General features: G+C 39.8%; 1 protein-coding gene across 3 annotated transcripts; it reads left to right on the top strand.

Moving 5' to 3' along the window:
* The first annotated feature begins 223 nt into the window (after positions 1–223).
* Positions 224–17,711, top strand: LOC133923920 (vacuolar protein sorting-associated protein 54, chloroplastic-like). Of its 3 annotated transcripts, none has more exons than XR_009910689.1 (19): positions 224–1,128; positions 1,725–1,787; positions 7,195–7,274; positions 8,046–8,163; positions 8,856–8,930; positions 10,314–10,470; positions 10,566–10,654; positions 11,017–11,255; positions 11,460–11,631; positions 11,722–11,805; positions 12,203–12,552; positions 12,830–12,983; positions 13,888–13,969; positions 14,603–14,682; positions 14,794–14,955; positions 15,241–15,308; positions 15,810–15,887; positions 16,020–16,269; positions 17,289–17,711. XR_009910689.1 is itself a non-coding variant. In XM_062369231.1 (18 exons), exons 1-18 carry the CDS (start codon positions 370–372, stop codon positions 16,156–16,158), a joined length of 2,949 nt encoding a protein of 982 aa, XP_062225215.1. In that variant the 5' UTR covers positions 224–369; the 3' UTR covers positions 16,159–16,270. The 3 variants fall into 3 exon arrangements, 1 of the variants encoding a protein (XP_062225215.1); XR_009910690.1 differs by having other exon boundaries at positions 17,275–17,711; XM_062369231.1 differs by lacking the exon at positions 17,289–17,711 and having other exon boundaries at positions 16,020–16,270.
* The last annotated feature ends 6,764 nt before the right edge of the window (positions 17,712–24,475 follow it).

The raw sequence follows: 24,475 nt of genomic DNA, 5'->3' as shown, positions 1-24,475 counted from the left end.
CCTCTAGAATTTAAAAGTAAAACTTAAATGTGATCCCCGTCTAACTTCAGAGATCAATGTAACTACAATGGAGTTACAATTGTTTGATTTTTTCTATTTGTTATAGTAGTTTAAAATTCAAAATTAAATATATTTCTAGAAAAATTCAAAGTTTCAAATTTAAACATGTAATTTTATAAAATTTACTAAAACAAGAAGAAATCGGAAGAAATCAAAACCATAACTCTTTCCCCTCCCCTTCCTCTTGCTAGCACCTGACCAACAGGCACCAGATCTGACATCCCACACCAAGCTTGGCTTCGCTGCTGTGCCTCCCAGATCCCGATCTCCCCATGCCTCCTCCGATCCCTCGCTGACCCCGCCGCCGCGATGGCGTCGCGCCCGCCCCTCCGCACCGCCTCCGCCGCATCCTACTCCTCCACCGACTCCCCCACCTCCGCTGGACCCCCCGGCGGCGTTCCGCAGTCCATCACCGCGCTCCTCAACAACCCTCTCACCTCCGCCGCCTCCTCCTACTGGCTGCCCTGGCCGCCCCCGACCCCACTCACCGACGCGGTTCCCCCGCCGCCGTCGCACCCCTGCGAGGTCACCCGCGCCGACTTCGCGCCCTACCTCGCCGCGGTCTCCGAACCCTTAGCGCGCTTCGCCGACATCCGCCTCCACGCCAACGCCGAGCTCGCCGCCTCCGACGACGCCTCCGCCGCACCCGCGTCCTCCGGCCTCGCCGCATGCCTCCGCGAGGTCCCCGCACTCTTCTTCAAGGAGGACTTCGCGCTCGAGGATGGGCCCACCTTCAGGGCCGCGTGCCCGCTCGACGACGACGGGCTGCAGGAGCGCCTCGGCCAGCACCTCGACGTTGTGGAGCAGCACCTCGTGCGGGAGATCGCGCTGCGGTCCGAGTCCTTCTACGAGGCGCAGGGCCGGCTGCGCGCGCTCGACGGGGAGATTGTTACGGCGGTAGGGAGGATCCGCGACCTCAGGGAGGTGGTCCGGGTGCTCACGGGGGGCCTTGTTGGGGCAGCGCGGCAGGTGCAGGAACTCAATGCGACGAGGGGCAACCTTGTCGCCCTGCAGCAGAAGCTCACTGTCATCCTCTACGTCAGCCAGGCGCTCGCAGCGCTCAAGCTGGTGAGTGCATTTATCAGACATGTGTCTTCACGTTGCATTTCACTTGTGACCAGTAATGTATCTGTCTGAAATGATCAGGATATATTGAACACGCCTTATATTCTTGTGGTCATTACAAATGCGAAATGGCAGATATATGTTGACATTGAAACAATGTGATGAATCTTGAGCTGTCAATTTGAGAAAAAAAGTAGGGACAAAATGAACTGTTTTTGATTGATCATCCCACCCATCCTTTCCCTAGATTGGGGACATCAGTGGTTGTTGTTATTGAAATGTTATAATCACTCTGTTCGTGGGAAGTTGAGCTTGTGAATATGCCTCATGAGCCCACCATCTGTGGATAGCTCAGATTTTCAATGCAAAGTGGCCTAGATGTCATGGCTGTTTGCTTGGCCACCTTGGAACACTGTTTAAAATAGTGACCACACGTGGCATTCCTGGCTCCACTGCAAAAGTTGTTATTATTTCCTGCCAGTGAACATCATCATTATCATCCATGTCAGCCAGAACACCTGTATGCAGATATGAGATCTTATATATAATTTCTAATTGATATTCCTGTGCTTTCACTCGTTAATCTTCTACATTTCCAGCTTGTTGCAGCAGCAGACTGTGCTGGTGCCCTTGATGTCATCGATGACTTGCAAAATTTGCTGGTAAGTTAGTGAGTTCTAAGTCTTGTATGATCTGATACAATGTACTGTTGATACTGTTAGGAATAGCAACTTGCATTCCCTAGAGACCCTAGGTCAGTATATATACACATGTATATGTGACAATATGCAAAAAAACCCCTTATAGTTTGGGGATATTATACAGAACAATATATGTATCTAACACCCCTGCTCAAACTCATGGGGGATCAACCACACTGAGTTTGAAGAGATAGAATCTGTGCTGAGATGTACTCTGTGCATTTGTGAAGAAATCAGCCAACTGAAGCTCGGAAGGAACATACTGAAGATCAATCACCTCATCCTGTACCTACGTCCGTGTGTAAGAAGCATCAACAACAATATGCTTGGTGAGCTCATGCTTCACCGGATCCTGAGCAATACTGATAGCACCTGTACTGTCTGAGTAAAGAGTAGGTGCAGGATAAGAAACACCAAAATCCTCAAGTAACCACCGTAACCAATTAAGCTCCGCTGTCAACAATGCCATGGCTCGCAACTCAGTCTCTGCACTAGAACGAGAAACTGCAGTCTGCTTTTTAGTCTTCCAAGCAATGAGAGAACCACTAAGAAAAACACAATAGGCAGAAATAGACCGGCGATCAGAAGGATCACTAGCCCAAGTAGCATTTGAATAATAATGAAGTTGTAAAGAGCTGGAGCGTGGAAAAAAGAGACGACGAGAGATAATCCCACGAAGATAGCGCAAAACACGCAGAAAATGACTATAGTGGAGCTGAGTGGGAGCAGAAATGAACTGATTGAGGATGTGCACTGCATGAGAAATGTCAGGACGAGTGATACCAAGGTAAACAAGACTCCCAACTAGATGATAGTAGCAAGTGGGATCAGCAAGAGGCTCACCATCAATGGACGAAAGCTGAAGATTAAGCTCTATGAGAGTCTCAACAGTGCGCTCATCAGTGATAGAAGCACGATGAAGATCCTGAATATACTTCTTTTGGGACAGAAAGAAACCCTTAGAAGTAGAATAAATCTCAATCTCAAGAAAGTAGCGAAGAGGACCAAGATCGGACATAAGAAACTGCTCATTGAGACGAGCCTTCACAAAGGTAATATCCTTAGAATCATCTCCTGTAATGATCATGTAATCAACATACAAGAGAAGAAGAGTCTGACCATGAGAGGAAGTGTGAACAAAGAGCGCATGATCATGAGCACTAGCAGAAAAAGCAGTAACAATGATCACAGAAGAAAAACGCTCAAATCAAGTCTGAGAGGCTTGCTTAAGGCTATAGAGAGAGCGACAGAGACGATAAACAATGCTATTAGGAACAGAATACCCTGGCGGTGGGTGCATGCAGACCTCTTCACGCAACTCACCGTTAAGAAAGACATTCTTGACATCAAGTTGGGAGATAGACCGGTGATACACAGATGCAACAGCAAGAAGAGTACGCACTGTGGTCATGTGGGTCATCGGAGCAAACATCTCATCATAGTCACGACCATTCTCTTGTTGGAAACCACGGGCGACAAGACGAGCCTTATAACGCTCAAGATAACCATCAAAGCGAGTCTTAATCTTATAGACCCACTTGCACGTGATAGGACGAACATGTGCAGGAAGAGGAACAAGATTGCACATGCTGGTGCGCTCAAGAGCAGCAAGCTCCTCTGCCATCGCATGTTGCCATTCCTGATGAGCAACAACATCACGGTAAGAAGACGGCTCGACAAGAACAACACCAGCAAAGCCAAATCGATCAGGACGACGAATCGAATGGCGATCACGAAGAGAGTAGCGAGGAGAGGAAGTAGGAACTGAATCACCAGAAGAAAGCTCATAAGAAAGCGGCACAACAGGATGGGAGGTAACACGGGAACGACGAGTGTAATGGAAAGGAAAAGACTCAACAAGACCAGAAGCAGTAGCATGTGAGGTGGAGGCTAAAGGCGTGGAAGGCACCGAAGAAGGCACAACAGGAGGAGGCGCCAACGGTGCCCGTGGAAGAGGAGGAAACAATGATGGGTGTAGCAGGAAAAGTGAGAAAAGACAGTGGCTCGACCAAAGAAGTTGAAGAAGTGGACAGAGAGGTACGAGGATAAAAGAGACGAGACTCATCAAAAGTAATATCCCGACAAATACGCATCCGGCGAGCAACAGGGTCCTAACACCTAAACCTTTATGCTCAGCACTGTAGTCAAGAAAGACACACTTAACAGATTGAGCGGTCAGTTTGGTACGTTCATGAGAGGCAAGAAGAATGCAACAAGCACAGCCAAAAAGACGAAGAGAGTAGTCAGGAAGGTGCCCACATAGACGCTCAAAAGGAATCCCACCCTTGAGGGCAGAGGAGGGTTGGATATTGACCAAGTACGTGGCAGTGGAGATCGTCTCAATCAAAAAATGAGGTGGAACAGAAGAGGTAAGCATAAGCGCACGAGCAGTCTCAAGGAGATGACGATGCTTGCGCTCAGCAACACCATTCTGAGCATGAGCTCTAGGTAGGAGAACTGATACAATGTACCTTGTTCAACAAGAAAGGAATGAAGATACCCAGAAAGAAATTCGCCTGCAGAGTCAGCACGAAAAACACAAATAGGAGTGTCAAACTGTGTGAATCATAGTGGCAAAGCTCTTATATATATATAACACTTCGTTACACGAAGACATGAAATAAATCCAAGTGTGGCGAAAAAATCATCTATAAAGATAATATAGTATCTATAACCCCATTTCGATACGAAGGGTGCCGGACCCCATACATCTGAGTGAACAATATCAAAAGGACGTTGAGACACTGACTCACTGTGAGGATAAGGAAGCTGAATCTGTTTACCAAGTTTACAACCTTGACAATCTAAGGACGCATCTCCTGAGACAGACTCTAAAAGACCACAGTGAACTAAAGAAGACAGACGCGACCCACAAACATGACCTAGACGATGATGCCACTGCTAGAAGGAGCCAGTAAGTGAGGAAGCAGAAAGACCGGCGGCGGCAGCGGAAGGAAGACGGAGCCAGTCAAGCTCCCATAGACGCTAAGAATTATGGTGTTGGGGGCTGGTACCAACCAGAGCACCCATGTGACGATCTTGAACACATCAAGAGTCAGAATCTAGGATAACACGACAACCATGGTCAGTAAGCTGCCATGGTCAGTAAGCTGACCAGTTGACATGAGCTGCATGGTGAGTTCAGGAACATGAGCAACATAAGGGACGCTAAAAGAAGAAGTACTAAGGGTGCTCCGACTAGCAACAGAAAGAGAAGTACCATCAGCGGTAATAACATGAATAGGAGAAACAAGAGCATGAAATCAAGACAGACTGGAATAATCAGAAGTCATATGAAAAGATGCTTCTGAGTCAAAAATTCAAGTTGAAGTGCCTAAATGCGTAGAAAGTGGTCTCTCAATGTCAGAAGAGAGAGTAGTAGAACCTGTCGGTGTAGAGCCAGAGGTAGCAACCAGGCGACGAAGCAGTGTCACAATCTCCTGCTGAGTGTCAGTCGAAGAGGTAGTCGAGGAGGTAGCTGAGGTAGAAGCACCAGAGAAACGTCGAAGATGCTTCTTCTTTCGGTAGTAGTTCGCCTTGACATGACCCTCCTTGCTGCAGTAGGTGCAGCGAGGGCGACCATCACCACCTGAAGAGGGCACAGGTGGTGAAGGAGTCGCACGAGGAGCAAACGATGGTGTAGTCGAAGATGTAGGCGCAACAGGTGGACGAGTAGCCAAAACTAAAGAAAGTGGCAGCAGCCCAGAACCACGCAGACGAGTTTTCTCTGAGCACAGCTCCGTAAGAGCCTCCACAAGCGTGACACGAGGATGTTGAGAAAGCAGTTGAGCCCAACGCTGCTCAAACTCCGGGCGAAGGCGAGTTAGGAACTCGTAGAGGCATCGAAAGTTATGCTCAGCACGCAGATCCAAGCAGCATTGACAAGAGTGGCAACCAGCAACAGAAAGAGAGTCCAACTGACACCACACATCCGGCATCTGAGCATAGAAAGCATCAACTATGGCATCACCCTTTTGAAGAGATTTCTCCTGGTGAACAACAGACAGATAGAGAGCATCCACAGATGGCTCATAGGTCTGATGAAGATGAGAGTTCACATCTGAAAGGCGGTAGAGAACCCAACAATCTCAGAAGAAAACATGTGCTCCACACTAGCAATCAGAATAGATGCCACACGAGTATCATCATCCATCCATTGAGCACAGTCAGACAGCCGATCACGATACAACTCCAAAGCTTCTTAATAGGCGGAGACGGCCTTCTCATAAGTAGCTGTGACGATGTCAATAGCTGCTTTGTCTCCTTTGTTAATAGTCGGCTGCACGGGCTCCGTCGGAAGCTCTAGGGAAGGAGGACAAGGAACGTCGCCACAGAGAACACCCCAAAGACGAAGGCCGCGCATGTGAACACACATATGCTGTGCGAAGTCCTGATAGTTGGCACCATCAAAGATAACTGAGCACCGAGGAACTGAAATGGTGCTCGACGACATCCTGAAGAGGTGACAAACGATGGCGAGAGCGCAAGGGAAGCGGCGGTCGACGGCAAGAGTGCAAAGATAGCGGCGAGCAACAGCGAGAGCGCGACAAGCGACGGCGAGAGCGCAAAGGAGAAGCGGCGGTCGACGACGAGAGCGTAAAGAAAGCGGCGAGCTTTTGCCTTTTTTTTATTTGTTCTGTTAGAACAGAGTCGCCTCATGTACCGAGTGGCTCACATAACATTGAGGTCATGAACGAGCAGCAGCTCGAACAGAGAAGCAGGCGGCTACTCGGCTGGCGGCGAGACGGAGCAGCCCGGCCGACGGTGAGGAAGTGCGACGGCGCGAGGGAGCGTGGCGGCGCCGGACCGGGAGGAGCACGGCGGGCGGGAGACGCCTGGCAGAGCACCGAATCTCGATTTCGTGTGAGCAAAACGTGGAGGCATACCTTAATTTCGAGCGAGTAGATCCGAATGAGTAGATCCGGCGTCGGGAGAGCTCACCGCAGGGGCGTGGGGAGGTGGGGGGGGGGGAGCTGACAGAGGAGACGGCATGGAGAGGTGGAGAGAGCTGACGGGGAAGAGATGGGTGTTAGATCAGGACGAGTTGTGCGTCCAAGAAGAACCCTAGCTCTAATACCATGTTAGGAATAACAATTTGTATTCCCTGTAGGTTTTAGGCCAATATATATACACATGTACAGATGACAATATGCAAGAAACCCTTTATAATCTGGGGATATTATACAGAGCAATATATGTATTTAACAGATAAATCAACGATCGGGGATTGCAATGAATCAAGTTACCTGATTACTTTAAGTGCCCTACATCTACAAATATTTCATTTCGCACTGCAGCTATCTTGGAAACATGCAGCATATGTGACTTAGACTATGATGATCCTTAAACATTTCATATTGTGAATCAGGATACAGATGAACTTACTGGTCTTTATTGCTTTCGAAATATTCGAGATCAGCTGGGAACATCACTAGATTCAGTGTACAGGTATGCTCTGATGAATTAACCATATATTCAAATACTCAACAGGATGCACACTTGTAACACTGGGACCACACCGTTTAGATTGCACAATTATTTTCATGACTACTCTTGACATTGAATAATCTCTAGCAACATAGATAAACTGACTGGTTTTAAAAAGTAACCAAGTAGTGTTTGTACTTCAAATACCTTTTTCGTCCCAATGCAAAAAAAAAAAAAAAAATTGATCCCACCCTTTCTTAGTGTTGCTAGTCGTTTCAGTGAGCTTCAATGTGTTGGACCATTGAATAGACTTAGCATTATTAATATGTGCATCATGTCTGCACTCTAAACGAGCCAGATTACTCGTTTCTTTTAAATAGAACAACCATAGTTTTGGACGCCTTATTACAGTCAGATGCATCAAGTGAATCTGGTTATCGTATTGCTTCTTAACTATCCAACAAACCGATTCTCTAAGGAACGAATGTATTCCAATCTATATTGAATTCCATTTAGGCCTTATTCAGCATAAAAGTTGTATTCTTTTAAGGATATTGATTAAACGAATGACACTAATGCATTTTGTCCTATGTGCAATGCAATGATTTAGGGGGTTGCACATTGCTGAAAATTTAACATATGCCCACTCACTTATATCTAGGACCATTCGAGGATCTTATTTTTTGAAATTCGTTCTATTTCACCTGTAGAACGAAAATAGTGACTTTCTTCACAGATATCTTCTATCTATCTGTAACTTGCTGTTTAACTTGACAATATTCATCCTTGTAGCATTCTTTCAGCAGAATTTGTGCACGCTGCTGTTCCTGATGGAAAAGCTGTAGATGCAATGATTTTATCAAATGTCAAAAGAAAAGCTTCCAGCCCACTGAATGGGATAGAGCATGAGGTATGTGCATTTTAAATATTTCATTTTCTAGCAAAATGTACTGTGTATGCAGTCTGTTTGACCATTTGCCTGTATCCTATTCAAGTTGTATGCTATGTTTGTTTTATGTTCAACAAAATTTAGGTTAAGAACATTCATAGTGTATTTCGTGATTAGTATCAACTCATGCTATTTTAATAGTTTCTGACAAGAGAATTCATGTAGTAGCATTTTCGTGAACCTTTTACTGTGAGTTTTGTAAAAAGGAAACTGGATTAACAAGGGGAGGAATGAAGCGACAAGTGTAGGGACTCTTTGTATCATTGTATGAGAGTAAATTCTTTTCGTTTATTTTCTTGCTCATCTTGTAGTTGTGAAATGAATGTCGAATTTGTCTTCGGAATGTGTCAAGTGAAAACCAAACAACTTTATGTGATTACACATGATTTTAAAACAATTTGTATATCATACCCTATGACTACCATGGACATTTCCAATTACTTTTGATATCTTCCAAATTTGCAATGGACTACTCTTGAGTAGTTGAGGAAAAATAATTGGAAATAGTTGTTTTTTTAAACAATAATGGTCTGAAGTGTTTCATCACATTACTATGCTCTACATTATTGCTTCACTTTTTAGCTACTGCATTATGTAAGTAACAGATTTTCAACACCTATTTTTTTCTCACAATTTTCACCATTTTACTGCAGGTAAACATTGACGAGGAGGAAAGATTTGTTCTTAGAGATCGACTCCTCCCCCTCATTATTTGCCTGCTGAGAACGGTTAGTTCTGTTATTCTCTTGTATTGATTAACCTTATGTTATTCTCCTGGCAGGGATGCGCATGCAAATGAGTCCTTGTCTAAAATTTTTACGCAATTTTTTCAAACAAACATTAGGCGTATCATATCTCTGCTTCTTTTGAATTTCTTTTGTTTTACAGAATCCTTTTTATTTTGTATATGGCGAGCTATTAGATTAGTTTCCTGGAGTTCTTTTTCCTTTCTTGAGAGTTACGTAACAATGTACTGTTTGACAAAAGAATGTCTTGTTTATGATTAGGAACATTATGTCAAAACTTCCGTATACATCACAAAAGTAGTTGCGATCAGGTTGTAACTGCTCATTTTCAGTTAAAGATTCAAGCTGCACAGCGAGAGAAAAAGATGAACCTGGTGCCAAATATATAAAGAATAAGTTAACGAAATGGAAAAGATAATAAAAGTCACTGTTCATTAATATGGTTTTTTTATTTTGAGGATTTTTTTGATGAATTTGGAGATCCAGATGGAGGATGGGTGTGACAAAGGGGGTGTCAATATATCTCCATGTTTATTCGATACTTCGAGAGCCAACAAGATGGGTTTTAGGGTCATAGCGTAATGCACAAGTTCTATGCAAGCAGCTTATACATTTCTTTTATCTTAGTCAGACAATTTGGCAAACAACATCTGGGGCTTGCTCAAGAGGTTGTCACACACATAATCTGGGCTTATGTTATTTGTAACTTACAAGAGACTAATAGCTCCCAAACAGGGCATATGTAAATAATATATCCTCTAAAATTTATTTGGACAGAAAGGAAAGTTCATTCTTTTTTAAAATGTAAGTTCTCCTTTGCATATTACAATTTTTGTCCTGGTTCGTGAGTGGCTGCCCCACCTTGTACGATTAAAAAATATAATATTAATATGCGCAGTATGAATTATAGAGAAAATCATACCACTGAACAATGGAGTTCCAAATGTACCATATAATGTTTCATATGTGGACATATTGCTAGAAGTTCAATCATTACAAGTTTGGACTTTAAAGGATAGAATGAGTCTTCTTGGAAGCCACATGAAAGGACAATTATTTAGTTTGGCTGCTAGAAAGGCTATATAGCATTGCAAGGTGTGCTAACAGCTATACCAGCTTGTTAAACCTTGAATTTGACCACTATGCATATATCTCAGGGTAGACCTACCACTACCCTGGTAACGGTTGCTATCAAAGGTCACCAAGGCTGCTTTTTAAAACTGTGCTTTGGCCTTTGAGTGCATACGATTTAGTGGTGGGGCATCATGTTTATGTGTTTCAAGATCCTACGCATTTGTTCTCAATGAGTGAATAATCAATATTTATGTGGAAATCATATGATATTTTTGATTTTTATATTTCCAGGACAAACTTCCTGCAGTTCTCAGAATTTACCGGGATACGCTTATCACTGTTATGAAAGCTTCAATCAAAGCCACTGTAGCAGATTTGCTTCCAGTTTTAACTGCCAGACCAATAGATTCTGATTCAGTAACTGGAGACAGAGCTGCCGATTCTGATGGTCTTATTTCCATGCATTCAACATTTCTTTTCTTAGTTTTGCTATTTCTTATGTTCAATATCCTGTATCCTTTTAACTTTAACATATAACTGCAGCTGGAGGCCAGTCCCTAGCAAATAAGTTGCGAAGTCTGTCATCTGAAGGGTTTGTTCAACTTTTATCAGCTATTTTTAGGATAGTACAGGTAAAGTAATTCTTAATAAGAATTCCACTTTTTCCTTTTGAATGAAGATCCTGGGTGAAATTTAATTGTAATGATTGTCTCCTCTTCTGGTGCTCAGTGCTCTGGATGGATTAGCCTTACCTTGTTTTAGCTCTTACATTGGCATACCTGGTTTCTCAAAAAGAATCTTTATGTTGGTCTGTACAGCCTATGTCCAGATTGTTTTCTTTGCATTTATTATACGTGCCCAAATTGTTCAAGGAAATTATACCTTACATTAAAGGTGGAATGTCCAATGCAAACTTCCTACTAGTTGATATCATGCATTGTAAAAAAACTTCAACCAAAAGTTTCATGGGGTCGACATTCTTTTGTAATTTCAGATACATTTACTGCAAGCAGCTGAAGTGAAAAGAATAGTTGAGTGGATCATGGGAAACCTTGATGTTAGTAATCCTACGCTTCAACATGGTGGTTCAGCTGTTTCTGATATTTCCCAAGAGAATGACTATAGTGTTTCTTCACGGGTCTCTAATACTCTTACACGGAGTACTTCCAAGATCCCATTGGTCCAAGGAAAAGCAAATGATTTATCCATTACAAATTCAATAAAGAATGTCCGGTAAGTTTAGCTGTAACATGTCCTCTATTGTCTGTTCCATGCAGAGTTGTAAAAGTAAGTTTATTGCTGGTGTCATGGTAGTGCTGTGGTCAGTTCTCGTAACAGATTGGCACATTGAGTCATTTTCATGGGTTTTTTTTGTATTTCTGAATACTTTATATTGGGCCATACAAAAAGGTGTGTGAACATTTGCATTTGGTGCAGGGCTGATGTCTTGAGAGAAAACACCGAAGCAGTTTTTGCCGCATGTGATGCTGCCCATGGGCGATGGGCTAAGCTGCTGGGTGTCCGTGCTGCTCTACATCCCAAGTTAAGGCTCCAGGAGTTCTTGATCATCTACAATATAACAGAAGAGTTTATAGCTTCTACTGAAAAGGTTTTCCTGTTTGAAAAATATGTGCAAAATAATCCATATTAATTGCATAGAAGCAAGTTATGATGTTATCTTGGCCTCATGTTCTTGTAGATTGGAGGCAGGTTGGGTTACAACATTCGTGGAATCCTACAGCAACAATCAAAACAATTCGTTGATCATCAGCATAGTGTTCGGGTCAGTATTAGTATTTTGCAATTTATCAGTTAAAACCCTACTCAAATTCGATTATGTTGATTAGAAGCTTATAAAAGAACTATTGAAAACCCTCTATTTGTCTCAAATTTGTCTCAAATTCGAATTAACTCTCTATTTTAGGAATATAAACCCTCAATTTTCTCCCTCATTTATGGCTGATTGGCTGTCCATCAAATTGAAAACGGTACAAATGTACCATTGGAATACTTTTAAGATGAAAATGACGGTGGAATCAAAGATATTAACGAAGTGCATCGTCGTCTCTAGCCATTAAAATTATGTTAATTACCTAACAAGTAAGATAAATAAGACTAGTTAAACATTGTAAGCTATAGTCTCTTTTTGTAAACTAAAAACGTTCAATGACCTTTTGAAGATGACAAAAATCAAGGCAGTTCTTGACCAAGAGACGTGGGTTCTTGTTGATGTTCCGGAAGAGTTCCAAGCAATTGTTCTTTCACTGTCATCCACCTATTCTTCTGTTAACGGCATGGGGATGCCTAGCACTGATGATAACTCTAAGTTCAATGATCATGGGCCTACAAGTCAAGAACTGGCATGTTCAGCTGAAAATAATGCTGATAATGGCAAAGTAACATCTGTGACAGGCCATGAAAGCAAGATTGAGTCCACTTCTCTTCAGACTGAAAATAGTGTTGTTGGGAATGCCAGGTCAACCTCGCAGACCATTGTACATGGAGGTGTTGGCTATCATATGGTAAACTGGTTAGTCATCTATATTTGCCTATAAATGATTCATGTTTTGGTCTCTACGCAGAACCTTACACTGCTGAAATGCAAAAATATATTTATATTTCTTTTTTATTTTCAAATTTATATAATGTGTTCAATAATCATCCATTTACTAATCTAATTGAAATGAGTATTATTTCATATAATCATACATATTTTTGTTTCTTTGTTTCAGTTCTTCTTGTGACTTATGTTTCTATTTGTGTTCCTGTGGGATGAATCCTTAATGAGTGCTTTATTGGTTATGCAGTGGTTTGATATTGTTGAAGATGTTATCAGAATATGTTGACATTAGTAAATGTTTACCATCATTATCTTTTGAGGTGGTCCAACGTGTTGTGGAAATACTGAAGCTTTTCAACACTAGGACTTGCCAACTTGTTCTTGGTGCAGGCGCCATGCAGGTACTGTAGTATGCTATTTGAGTTATTAACATTGCATCCTCTCTATTTCATTTACTACATTATGTCAATGTTTACTGTGATTTTCCATTTGATGTGAGTAATACTTGTCTGAACAATATGTGGTGTCTGTACTACATGCGTCATTGCATGGGACAAAGCTGTTTGCAAAATTGGTACTCCCTCTGTTCTCAAATATATGACGTTTATGGATGCATGCAGTCAAACATTAGGAACTTTGACCACTAATATACACAAAAGTACTACTCCCTCTAGTCACAAAAGAGTGTCATTTTAGGTTGCGTGCAGTGAACACGTTTAAACTTTGGTCGTTAAACACGTTTAAACTTTGGTCGTTAATATCTTTTTAAATATTTTGATTGAACTTTTGAAAATGGTATGGCTAGATTTGTCTTTAAAATTGTTTCAAAATATTACAACTTTGCTATAATTTGCATACCTTTTATACTAATTAGTGGTCAAAGTAATGTATTAGTGACCGTGTTGATGTCCAAAGTGACACTCTTTTGTGACCGGAGGAAGTAAGATTTGTCATATGAAAATGATACCAGTAGATTTGTAACGGAAAATACTTTCAAATGATTCTGTTTTCAATAACTTTGGATAACAAATACTTAGAAAAAGTAATGTTCAAAGGCATGCATTGGAGACCGAATCGATGTCTAAACGACAAGTAAAAAAGAACAGAGGTAGTAACTCCTATATGCATACACTATTTTAAGCAAATGTTTATTGTTTTGTTAGAACAATTGTACTTCAGTGCATGATTAGTATAACGTCTAAGGTCTTGATCAATATCAAGAGCTGATTTGATTTAGCCACTCAGTTTTTTGTCTTGCAATAGTTATGATAACTTGATTTATTTTTTGTCTGTTTTGCTTCTCAGGTTTCTGGTCTTAAATCAATTACTTCTAAGCATTTAGCTTTGGCGAGCCAAATTATTAGCTTTATATATTCGTTAATTCCAGGTAAACATTTTTTTAATTTTCTACAGATTATGTTTCTTTATTTCATGTGTACAAACTCCTTACTTTGTTGAAGTTCTCTAGGGTATGTAGCTACTGGAGTTCTGAAGATTAAGTCTATTTTCACACAATCCACAGCCCACCAATAGAGTTCACATAAGATGTCGAAACTGATACCATAACTATTCTATATTCAATGCAACAAAAATGTAAACCCCGTGAGCATGTCCTAGTTTTACTACACTCATGCTAGGGAACCAAATGTGCGCAACAATGTTGGTTTCATGCCTTGCTTTTTCAGGATTGTCCTGCAAATTTTCAAAATGCAACCTCTTTTTCACAATATGTCCATAACTGCCATATGCACTAACCAAGGAACCACTATGTCCAACAAAAAGTTAATTTGAAATGACCTCACATGTCCATATTAACTGACATGCAATAACTACTTAAACTCTTTCATATCATTGAAGTAGGGGTAGAGTGGAAAAAATGTGATAACTAATGACTACACTCTTGTCATGGACAAATATTTTGAGACGCCAAATCCTGAGTGAATGGACATATATTGTGAAACGGAGGGAGTTTATGGGGGTTTTGGCTTTCAATTTTTCTAATTTTTCCTTGAAACTGCAGATATCAGGCGAGTACTTTTCCTGAAAATACCTGAAGCACGCAAACAGCTGTTAATGTCTGAACTGGATAGAGTCACTCAGGTGCTAATTTAATTTATATATTGACATTTAATTAGTTAAAGTGACACATGTACCATCTTTTTCTTGTCCTTGCATGAGTGTCATTTCATACAAGTTTTTAAGAAATAACAGGATTACAAGATTCATCGAGATGAAATTCACAGCAAGCTTGTCCAGATAATGAGAGAGAGATTGCTAGCAAATCTTAGAAAATTACCCCAAATTCTGGAGGGTTGGAATGGACCAGAGGATAATGATTTGCAGCCAAGTCCATTTGCTAAAGCCGTTACAAAGGTATTACAGTTTAGCTGGCTATCAATGGAAATTCCTATTGCTATTATTTTGTTGTGAATTCCTGTCTACATTTATTTGAAGTTACAAAAAACATGTATGTGTTTTAAGATGAGTATTGGTTCATTTGTTGCTTAGGTATGAAAACATTGCATATGGTCTCGTTACTAAGATTATCATTAGCGTAATTTATATCTCAGAATTCTAGAAAGGAATATGTTTTCACTGGTTCAGGTGTTTACTTTCCTGAGTTACTTGTTGAGATTTTGAATGCATATATTTTTTCAGGAAGTAACTTATTTGCATCGCATCCTTTCTCAAACATTGCTTGAGGTTGATGTGCAAACAATATTCAGGTAAAAGATTTTCACTTCTGACCATTCCTTTCCTTTAGTACGTCTGCCAACCTGTGCTATTATTGGAATTATTGCATCATATATTTCTTCTATTCGAGAATTATGAATCTCAGCTACAAATAACTCATGCAGGTCATTCCTTGCATGTTGTTACTTAATTTCCTCATGATATGTTGTTGAACATACCTCAGCAAATCACTAAAATCTACAATGATTAAATATTGCAATTCTTAAACATGAGAAAGTAATTCGTAATATATTACAGTTTCCAACTTGTCGTCTCTCCATGTCTCCTAATTTTGTTGCTAGTAAAACCATCATTTGTACAGTCAGCTTTATTTGTACTGCATAGCAATTACTTGACTGGAAATTGTTGTCCACAACATGTTTGACGTCATACTTTTTCTTGTATTTGTAATGGTGGTTCATTATTATTTGTTGTTTCCCTGCAAAATTATATTCAGGGACGCTGATTTATTTATACCCTTGTGTGCAATCCAGGCAAGTAGTTCAAATATTCCATTCACATATTACAGAAGCATTTTCAAAATTGGAAGTTAGTACTCAGGCAAAGAACAGGTAAACTGCTTTTAACCTATGTTTTTCCTCCTCACAAGGGGAAAATCACTCAATTACATTCTCAGTTTCAGCCATTAGTGTTCTCTACATGTTTTATAAACTATGTGTTGTTTAATGATTGATGCAACCCAGATTGTGCCGAGATATTCAGCATATTCTTGCATGTATCCGGAAGTTGCCTACTGAGAATTTCAGTGCAGAAACTATTCAAAATTATGGTCTTCTTGATGAATTCTTGGCTGAGAACTTTGGGACGAAAGTTGATGAATGATTTACTGTACATTAAGAACTGACTCATATCTGCAAATGTTCACTCGTGGAAAATATGTTAAATGGGAAGTGCTCCAAGACATTGCCATTTTTGGCATAAAATTCTGTGCAGGTAGTGCTTGGCTCTACTTCTGATTGTGGTCTTCTGCCTGCATAACTTTTAAGGTTTTGCTTGTCATTGATGTCAACTTCTGCATTTATGTATTTATAATACCCTTTTTTTGTTCTATTCTATAGTTAGGGGTATGATTTGAAAATTAGGAACATGGATTGTCCACTGTGATGGCCAGCCATCGCCAACTATTAACTAGTGGCAACTGGTTCAAAACTACCGAAGTGTATGCACCACTGGTAAATATCAATGGGGTTGTCAAATTAGTGCAACTACACATTCAGGTTTGGATATCAATGAGAATGCTGTAGTAGTGGATGAGTAGCGGTACAAAAACACTGGCATTAGTGTCCAAAGTCCAAACAGCTGTTCTTAGATCAGAGCTTAGCACATTTGTCACAAAACTTGGAAAGTAGATCACATGTGCTTTGCTTTGTGTAATTTTTCAATGTTAATTGTGTTGTTGGGACAAAAGCTCCCGATGGAGAGTAAAAACCACTTGGGATTTTAAAACCTGTTAGTGGGAGTTTGGGGGATATTTCTAGTTGGTTATGGCCATCATATTCTTACCCATAAGTTGTGTACACTTTCGATTATATCTTGAATTCTTGAAAGTTTATTGTCTTGCAGATAATTGTCCTTATGGTTTTTTCTGAAAAGAAGTCTCCCTAATAATTACCAGTGTTGAACATCTTAATGTCTTTTTAAGAAAGAAAAGAGTCAATGTATTGATTATCTTAAATATATAGCAAATTGATGCCGAATATCGTACTTCCAAGTTCATGCAAAGTAATGTTGACCTTACCCCAGGCATCCAAGTTGTTATATTCCAAATTTTAAGCAAAGGTCAAAACTAGAAATATTGGTTGATCGAATGATTCTGGCCTATCGCAGATAATTTCTTCAGAATAAAATAAAGAGTTAATTTAACAAAACTAGAACTATTTCTTCTGAACTTGAAAAATTCTTCAGCTTAGGTAGTGTAGTGTCTCTAACCTGGAGTAGTGATAACCATGCAGGTATTGCTGTGCGGTGCAGTGAAAAACGAGCTCCCTTAATGACATCAAAGTAACATCTTGACGCTCATGCACTTCCCAAGATGAAAGTTTTGCTCAATAGCTCTGTCATGTCAGGCCACATTTCTTTCTTTCTTTCTTTCTTTCAATAGTATTTTGATCCCGCTTTGGGGTGCTAATATTGGTTAGATGCTGTTATAGAGGGAACCTGAGAGGTTTTGGCAGCACGACCTATTCTTTGCATGGTGCTTCATGCTGTTAGGTTCAATGTATGGAACATGCTGTCGAGATGACAGCCCATGTATTTTGTTCCTGTAAGGTTTGTAATTATTCATCTTGGTGCGAAAATAAGCAATTGTTATATGCTCATAGGCAAAGCTTCAAGCTGTGCATTGATATATACAGGAAACTTGCAGTTTATTTGTAGACTTATTTCCTTTAGCTCTATCTACATGTCAAGAATTGAGAGGCGCCTTGTTGTAAACTATCAAATTCAATATTTTCTGAATCTAGTAAAAATTCAGGGGCTATTTTGTTAAGTCTGAAGGCTCAGACAACTAAAAATCATATCCGAATTCCCCATTCAACTGCAATGTGGGGGCTGAACTCCATAATCTCGAGGTCTATTGAAAACTTGACTAAATTCTAATGGTTGTCTAAATAATCGGGCTACGACTTCATTGGCACCCGGGAAGGAGCTATACCTATGGTGACTCTGGGGTGGGGAGGGATGTGACGCTAGGCGGGGCCGCGGGGGCAGTTATAGGTGAGGTGGAGCTCTCGGGCAGGGGAAGGGGTGGCAGTGGAGGGAATTTTTTTTATTTTAGTTTATTTTAAATTAATATTTTATTAATATCACGTGGGGAATTAAATTTTTAGAAACTAGCTATTATAACTCCTCAACTGGGTTACGCCAAAGTTCATAGCGTGACCAATTTGGCTACATTGGCGTCCATCCCGACACCTTTACACGTAGATCCGACGTGACAGACTGAGTCACGCAGAAGCGTTTCGCGTGACAAAAGTCGGTGGACAGTAAAATAAGGTCAGATGAACAGTAATTTATTTCGATTTTTTCCCTCATTCTCTCTATTTGGACAGTAGAGTTGTCGTGCTCCAAAATTCACGAATTTTTTTTAGGTCCTATAATTCATGATGAATCCATTTTAAAAAGATTCACCTCAATACCCCTATGTAGATTTCAAAGTAAAAAAATTCCAAAAAAGCTACTTTTAGAACTTCTAGCAATTTTTAAGGTCTCAAATAAATTCTCAAAAATCTGAGAAAATTCACTAATATTCCTCCTATGTGGCGTAATAATTTTTAAAATTATTTCGAACCCTAGGTTACTTGTTGAAAAAATGAGTTCCTTTGCAATGCTCCATTTATATACATTTTTATCATTTCATACTATTTAGCCTTGTAAACGTCCTCTAAATAATTAGCAATTTTGTTCGATTTTCCTCCAAATTTTTCCAGCGCTTAATGCAACATGTACATGTCCTGTTTGCAAACATGCACATCCAATAGAGTCGTAGAATTTGAATTATTCAATTTTGAATGTTGGTATCTGTTACAATTTGTTCTATAACAGTAATACTTAGGTGACTTGGGGAGCCAAAAAAGAATTTCTATTTGCAGTCTAAACCTTACCAAATTTGTTTTATGGACGGTTTAGAACATGTTTTAGCTGAACCACACATATGATTTTTAGGAAGACTACTACACTTTAAATTGCGCATGTTCAAACATGGCTAAGTGTTAAGGCTAGCCAAAGCCTTTGAGACTACAGGATCAATTAGGCATTTTGAAGCGTACACTTAAATTAGCAAATAATTTCCAATTTTGTCAAAAGTTGGCAATTGATAACATTAATGTTCTTAGGTCCAAACCATGAGATATAAGTGTAGGTCAAGAAGCTATACACAATTTAGGTTACATTGAATGAACAGTGGTAACCATTATCCATGAGAGTAGTAGTTTAACTGTGGATTGGAAGGAGCCATCAGATGGTGATTACACATGAATGCTGGCAGCGACCCCTCTCGGTTCTTGCTAAGGCAACAATAACTCCTTGCTAAACCATTCGCAATACGAACCCTACCATTAGTACGCATGCAAACATAATACATGACTACATGACAGGGTATATTTTATTCAATTACAAACAACACGGTACACTTAAAGATTACATAAGGCTTAGGTAGTACATCGGGATACATTGCTTCTAGTCATATTGAATTGACAACACCATCATAAACTGCAACTAAGATAGTACGATACACATAGCATACAACACATGAATGCCTTATGTGACATACATTGGCGGTAACAAACTCAATGGTCTGCACTTGTTGAACCACCCTTCCCGCGAGAAGACTTTTCTTTCTCCGCCTCCCACCTCTCAAAATCCTCACCCATTTTCTTGAACCTTTCCTTCCTCTCCTCCGCTTGTCGCTTCATCTCGAGGTCTTCCATGTCCCATTTCTTCAACAGGTTTATACGTTCCGGATAGTAACTAAATCGTACATACAGTCGTCCATTAGGCTTTGTGACTTCATAATGCGGATCGACTTCGACATCAAAGGCGAGGATGAGGAATGGGTGAACCTGTTGAAGAAATGGGACATGGAAGACCTCGAGATGAAGCGACAAGCGGAGCAGAGGAAGGAAAGGTTCAAGAAAATGGGCGAGGATTTTGCGAGGTGGGAGGCGGAGAAAGAAAAGTCTTCTCGCGGGAAGGGTGGTTCAACAAGTGCAGACTATTGAGTTTGTTACCGCCAATGTATGTCACATAAGGCATTCATGTGCCATATGCTATATGTATCGTACTATCTTAGTTGCAGTTTATGATGGTGTTGTCAATTCAGTATGACTAGAAGCAATGTATCCCGATGAATAACCTAAGCCTTATGTAATCTTTAAGTGTACCGTGTTGTTTGTAATTGAATAAAATATACTCTGTCATGTAGTCATGTATTATGTTTGCACGCGTACTAGTGGTAGGGTTCGTATTGCGAATGGTTTAGCAAGGAGTTATTGTTGCCTCAGCATGGATCGAGAGGGGCCGTTGCCAGCATTCATGTGTAATCACCATCTGATGGTGTAATACCGAATATCTGAAAAGAGAGAAATTGAGAGTGATTTGACCAAAAATTGACTTTAAGATCTGTTGCTCATATGGACAATCGGAGACCGTGGTTGCGTTCATCTCGTCGAGACGAACCCATTTTGCTATTCATACGTCCATTCTGAGCACATTGTGATCCGTAGCAAGTTCAATAAATTTAGACCGTTGGTTGTTTTAAAAAGTTTTCGTAATTTTGTTGGATTCCTCGTCGATTCCATCGAAGGTGATTCCTCGGTAATTCCTAGACGTTTGTGGTTGGATTGAATCGAATCAATTCTCGTCGAACATGTAATCGATAATCTAATTCATTTACAATAACCATCATTTGAGGCATAGATGTGACATTTGAATTGGAATATCCATTTCTTTCAATTAAGCGAAGTTTAATTAGAGAGATTGATCTAATTCGGATCTGAAATGGAGATGTCACATCGAATCATGCTATTTGAATTTCTGTTCGACGTGTTTTGAAATAATATCGTGTATGCGACGTTTTCAAACGTAGGATTGACGCTTCTCGTTATATATGTGTTTCATATGTGCTTTAGTGCTAAATTGTTTTTGTGTAGGTGGTAGTGCTTCAGGGCGTACCTAATCGAATTCCTTCGTCGCCTTCGGTAAAAGGCAAGTAACGTGGTGGTGTAATTCAATGCTATGTTTATATTCATATTTTACTTCTTTCACAGATAAAATTGAAATATCTGATATTTTCCAATTTATCCATATGATGAATGATGTCGCATTTGACGAATTAAATCAATGTCATTTCATTGATTTTGATTATATCGTTGATGTCATGAACTAGTAGTGGTGATACTCATGAAAAAGAATCATCAAAAGAAAAATAAGAATTGACGTCAATTCACATGCATACATTTGCATTTATGCACTTCATATGGTGATAAAGGCCGATCACTTCCATCGTACGTGATTTGTACTGGTACATGAAGTTGCATGAGAGGTTGGCATCATCCAACACAAAACTCTCAAATGAAGTTGCATCATGGCATTCATACATTTATTATAATGTTTGAAGAATACAGAATCCGAAAGGGATTAGTGCCATGATATATGGGAGACCGTATTGGAGATTGTCATTGTGATTCCGTTGACAGGTGAATCAAGATTGTTATGGCTTAAAACTCATATATTTTGGCTTTTCATGGTGAGAAAAATAATTGTATCTGAAATACTCTTTAATCTAGTGAGATATGTTTATATTCATAGCCGTTACTTATTAAGCTTGTCTCACCCCCGTTAACTCATATTTTTTAGGTACGCTTAGGTTGTTGACGTGCATTTTTTGAGGATGGACTTGGTAGTTGCACGCACTACCTTATCACAATACCGATAATCTAAACTTGTGTTTGAAAATCATGTTTTTGGCAGTATGTCGTTTGTGCTGTAATAAGCTTTGTACTTGAAGAAGTAATCCTGTATATGGTGTAGATAGATATATGTTGTGGTTACGTTGTTTATATCATATATTGTCTGCCTGTGAATTGTGTGGTCAGTTATACCGCAACTACAGAGGAAATACTGCCAAATTTTTTCATATTTGAATAAAATATGTTTAGTTGTAAAGTAGGACGTTACAGATGGCTTCTTCCAATCCACAGTTAAACTACTACTCTCATGGATAATGGTTATCACTGTTCATTCAATGTAACCTAAATTGTGTATAGCTTCTTGACCTACACCTATATCTCATGGTTTGAACCTAAGAACATTAATGTTATCAATTTCTAACTTTCGACAAAATTGGAAATTATTTGCTAATTTAAGTGTACGCTTCAAAATGCCTAATTGACCCTGTAGTCTCAAAAGCTTTGGGTAGCCTTAACACTTAGTCATGTTTGAACATGCGCAATTTAAAGTCTAGTAGTATTCCTAAAAATCATGTGTGTGGTTCAGCTAAAACATATTCTAAACCGTCCATACAACAAATTTGGTAAGGTTTAGACCGCAAATGGAAATTCTTTTTGGCTCCCCAAGTCACCTAAGTATTACTGTTATAGAACAAATTGTAACAGATACCAACATTCGAAATTGAATAATTCAAATTCTACGACTCTATTTGATGTGCATGTTTGCAAATAGGACCTGTACATGTTGCATTAAGCGTTGGCAAAATTTAGAGGAAAATTGAACATAATTGCAGTATTCTTGAGATGGCTAGACCTGTAGATGTTTATTGTTTCTAAGGCAGGTTCCAACAGAATATTCTATGAGTATCATTCCCAAGTCGCAACTACAATTCAATGCAATATTCCTGAAATTTTTGGGTCATTTTTTGGTCCCATTTTTAATTTTGCAATTCCATGTTCGGTTTATGACATAAGCTTGGTAACTCACTGTAGGTTGAGAACAGTGGATATCCTCTATCTGAACTCCCTGCAGTTTAGTCTATGGTACTTAACGACTCCTTTCTCGCCAATAGTGTCATGCGCGAGGGCCTTTAGGCCAGCGTGGTACTGCAGCACGTGTTACTGTAGCACCACGTTACTTTATGTTTGAGTTAGTTATTCGTAAAGATTAGATAGCATTTAGAGATAAGATTAGATCAGATTTGTTAGAAGTTATTTAAAAGGTAAGATTAGATTTGTTATCAATTAGAGATAGAATCGGTTTGAAGATAGAGTTGGATTCAGTAAGGAACTTTTCATTGGGAGTTCTATTTATAGAAGTTATGTAATCGAATCAATCAAGCAAGAGAAATCAATTTAGTTCTTAGTGCCCTTCTTCTATATCTCTCCTAATGTTCTAAGTCTCCTCAATTTATAGTATAATCCCTCCCCTCACAGCCGACGCTGTCCAGCTATCCTCCGGCGGTGTTTATCCCAACAATAGTATGCTATATCCTTTCATTTAAATTTCCAAACATCTCTTGTATACTGTTAATCATACTTCGCCTTTCTGTTTAAAGGAAAGCATCCAATTGGACCGTGAGTCCATGACCGAATTAGATAGCAGGATGCATGTCCCTATCTTGTCATGACTCAGCACATGCTATCATATGGTATATGGTTTGTTTCATTGCTTTTTGGGCATTTTTTTTCCAGGATTGGCTATCAAATTTTTTTGGCAAGTAGATGACCGTACTATTGTTTTCGTTGCCGATCCAACCTTTGGTAAGATACTTATTTGAAGCATAATTGTCGAGTTTTTCTTTTAATAAAAATTGTTGTAACCATTTTGTTTTGTTAGCACGTTTGATCAGCTCACCACTTAGGCACTTATCAGTTACCAATGTAGTATAATATGCCTGGTTAGTGAATTATTGGACAGGCAAAAAAATACATGACAAGAATAAGGAAAAGAATGGAGCTTAGTGGTTGAGCCGGCTAAACTAAATGGACCTCACTGAAATCCAAATATGAAGCAGTTTCCTGTATCGCACTGGTGAAAAGAATGCTGTAGTTGCACAGAATGAGGAAAATTTTAAGAATCTGTGTGACGAAGCATGGCCTGATTTTACATTTTTGACAGAAATGAATAAGTGAAAAGCAATAAATCCACTCCTCCATGCAATTGATGCACTTAAGCTTGAAACATATTGGGTTGTTCCTGTCGGTAATCCATTTGTGTCTAGCTTTGTTATTATGCATACTGCATAGTAATGGTGCTGGTTCATGCAGTTTGCATATGATATTATCACTAATCTATCAAAAACTGAAGTGTACCCTATTAGATGCCAAGATTTGCCGCTGCAATCAATCCTTCAAGGCTTCCCTGGGAAGATTGGAGTTTTCCCATGCAAATATTTAGGCATGCCTCTCCATACAAGAAGGCTGCGAAAGGTTGATGTGCAACCTCTCATTGACAAGATTAGCAACAAGCTTCCCAGTTGGCAAGGAAGGCTCTTCTCTCTAGCAGGCCGTGACACCCTCGTCAAGTTCATTCTGTCAACTCAACCAATATATCACCTAACCATTTTGCCCTTACAAAAGTGGTTACAAAAAAGGATTGACAGAATTAGAAGGAGTTTCCTTTGGAGAGGGGAAATCCCCGAAAACGTGAAGGGGGGGGGGGGGGCACTGTCTTGTTAATTGGCCAACAG

The sequence above is a fragment of the Phragmites australis genome, chromosome 7, assembly GCF_958298935.1.
Source record: "Phragmites australis chromosome 7, lpPhrAust1.1, whole genome shotgun sequence".
Taxonomy (NCBI): Eukaryota; Viridiplantae; Streptophyta; class Magnoliopsida; order Poales; family Poaceae; genus Phragmites; species Phragmites australis.
The sequence above is the reverse complement of the archived record's forward strand: the minus strand, read 5'-3'. Positions and strand labels throughout refer to the sequence as shown.

Bases quoted from the DNA above. Each gene is read 5' to 3' on its own strand.
- LOC133923920 (XM_062369231.1), top strand. From the start codon at position 370: ATGGCGTCGCGCCCGCCCCTCCGCACCGCCTCCGCCGCATCCTACTCC. The intron at 10,471-10,565 runs GTCTTATTTCCA...ATATAACTGCAG, and splicing joins CAGAGCTGCCGATTCTGATG to CTGGAGGCCAGTCCCTAGCA. The intron at 15,888-16,019 runs GTAAACTGCTTT...GATGCAACCCAG, and splicing joins AGTACTCAGGCAAAGAACAG to ATTGTGCCGAGATATTCAGC.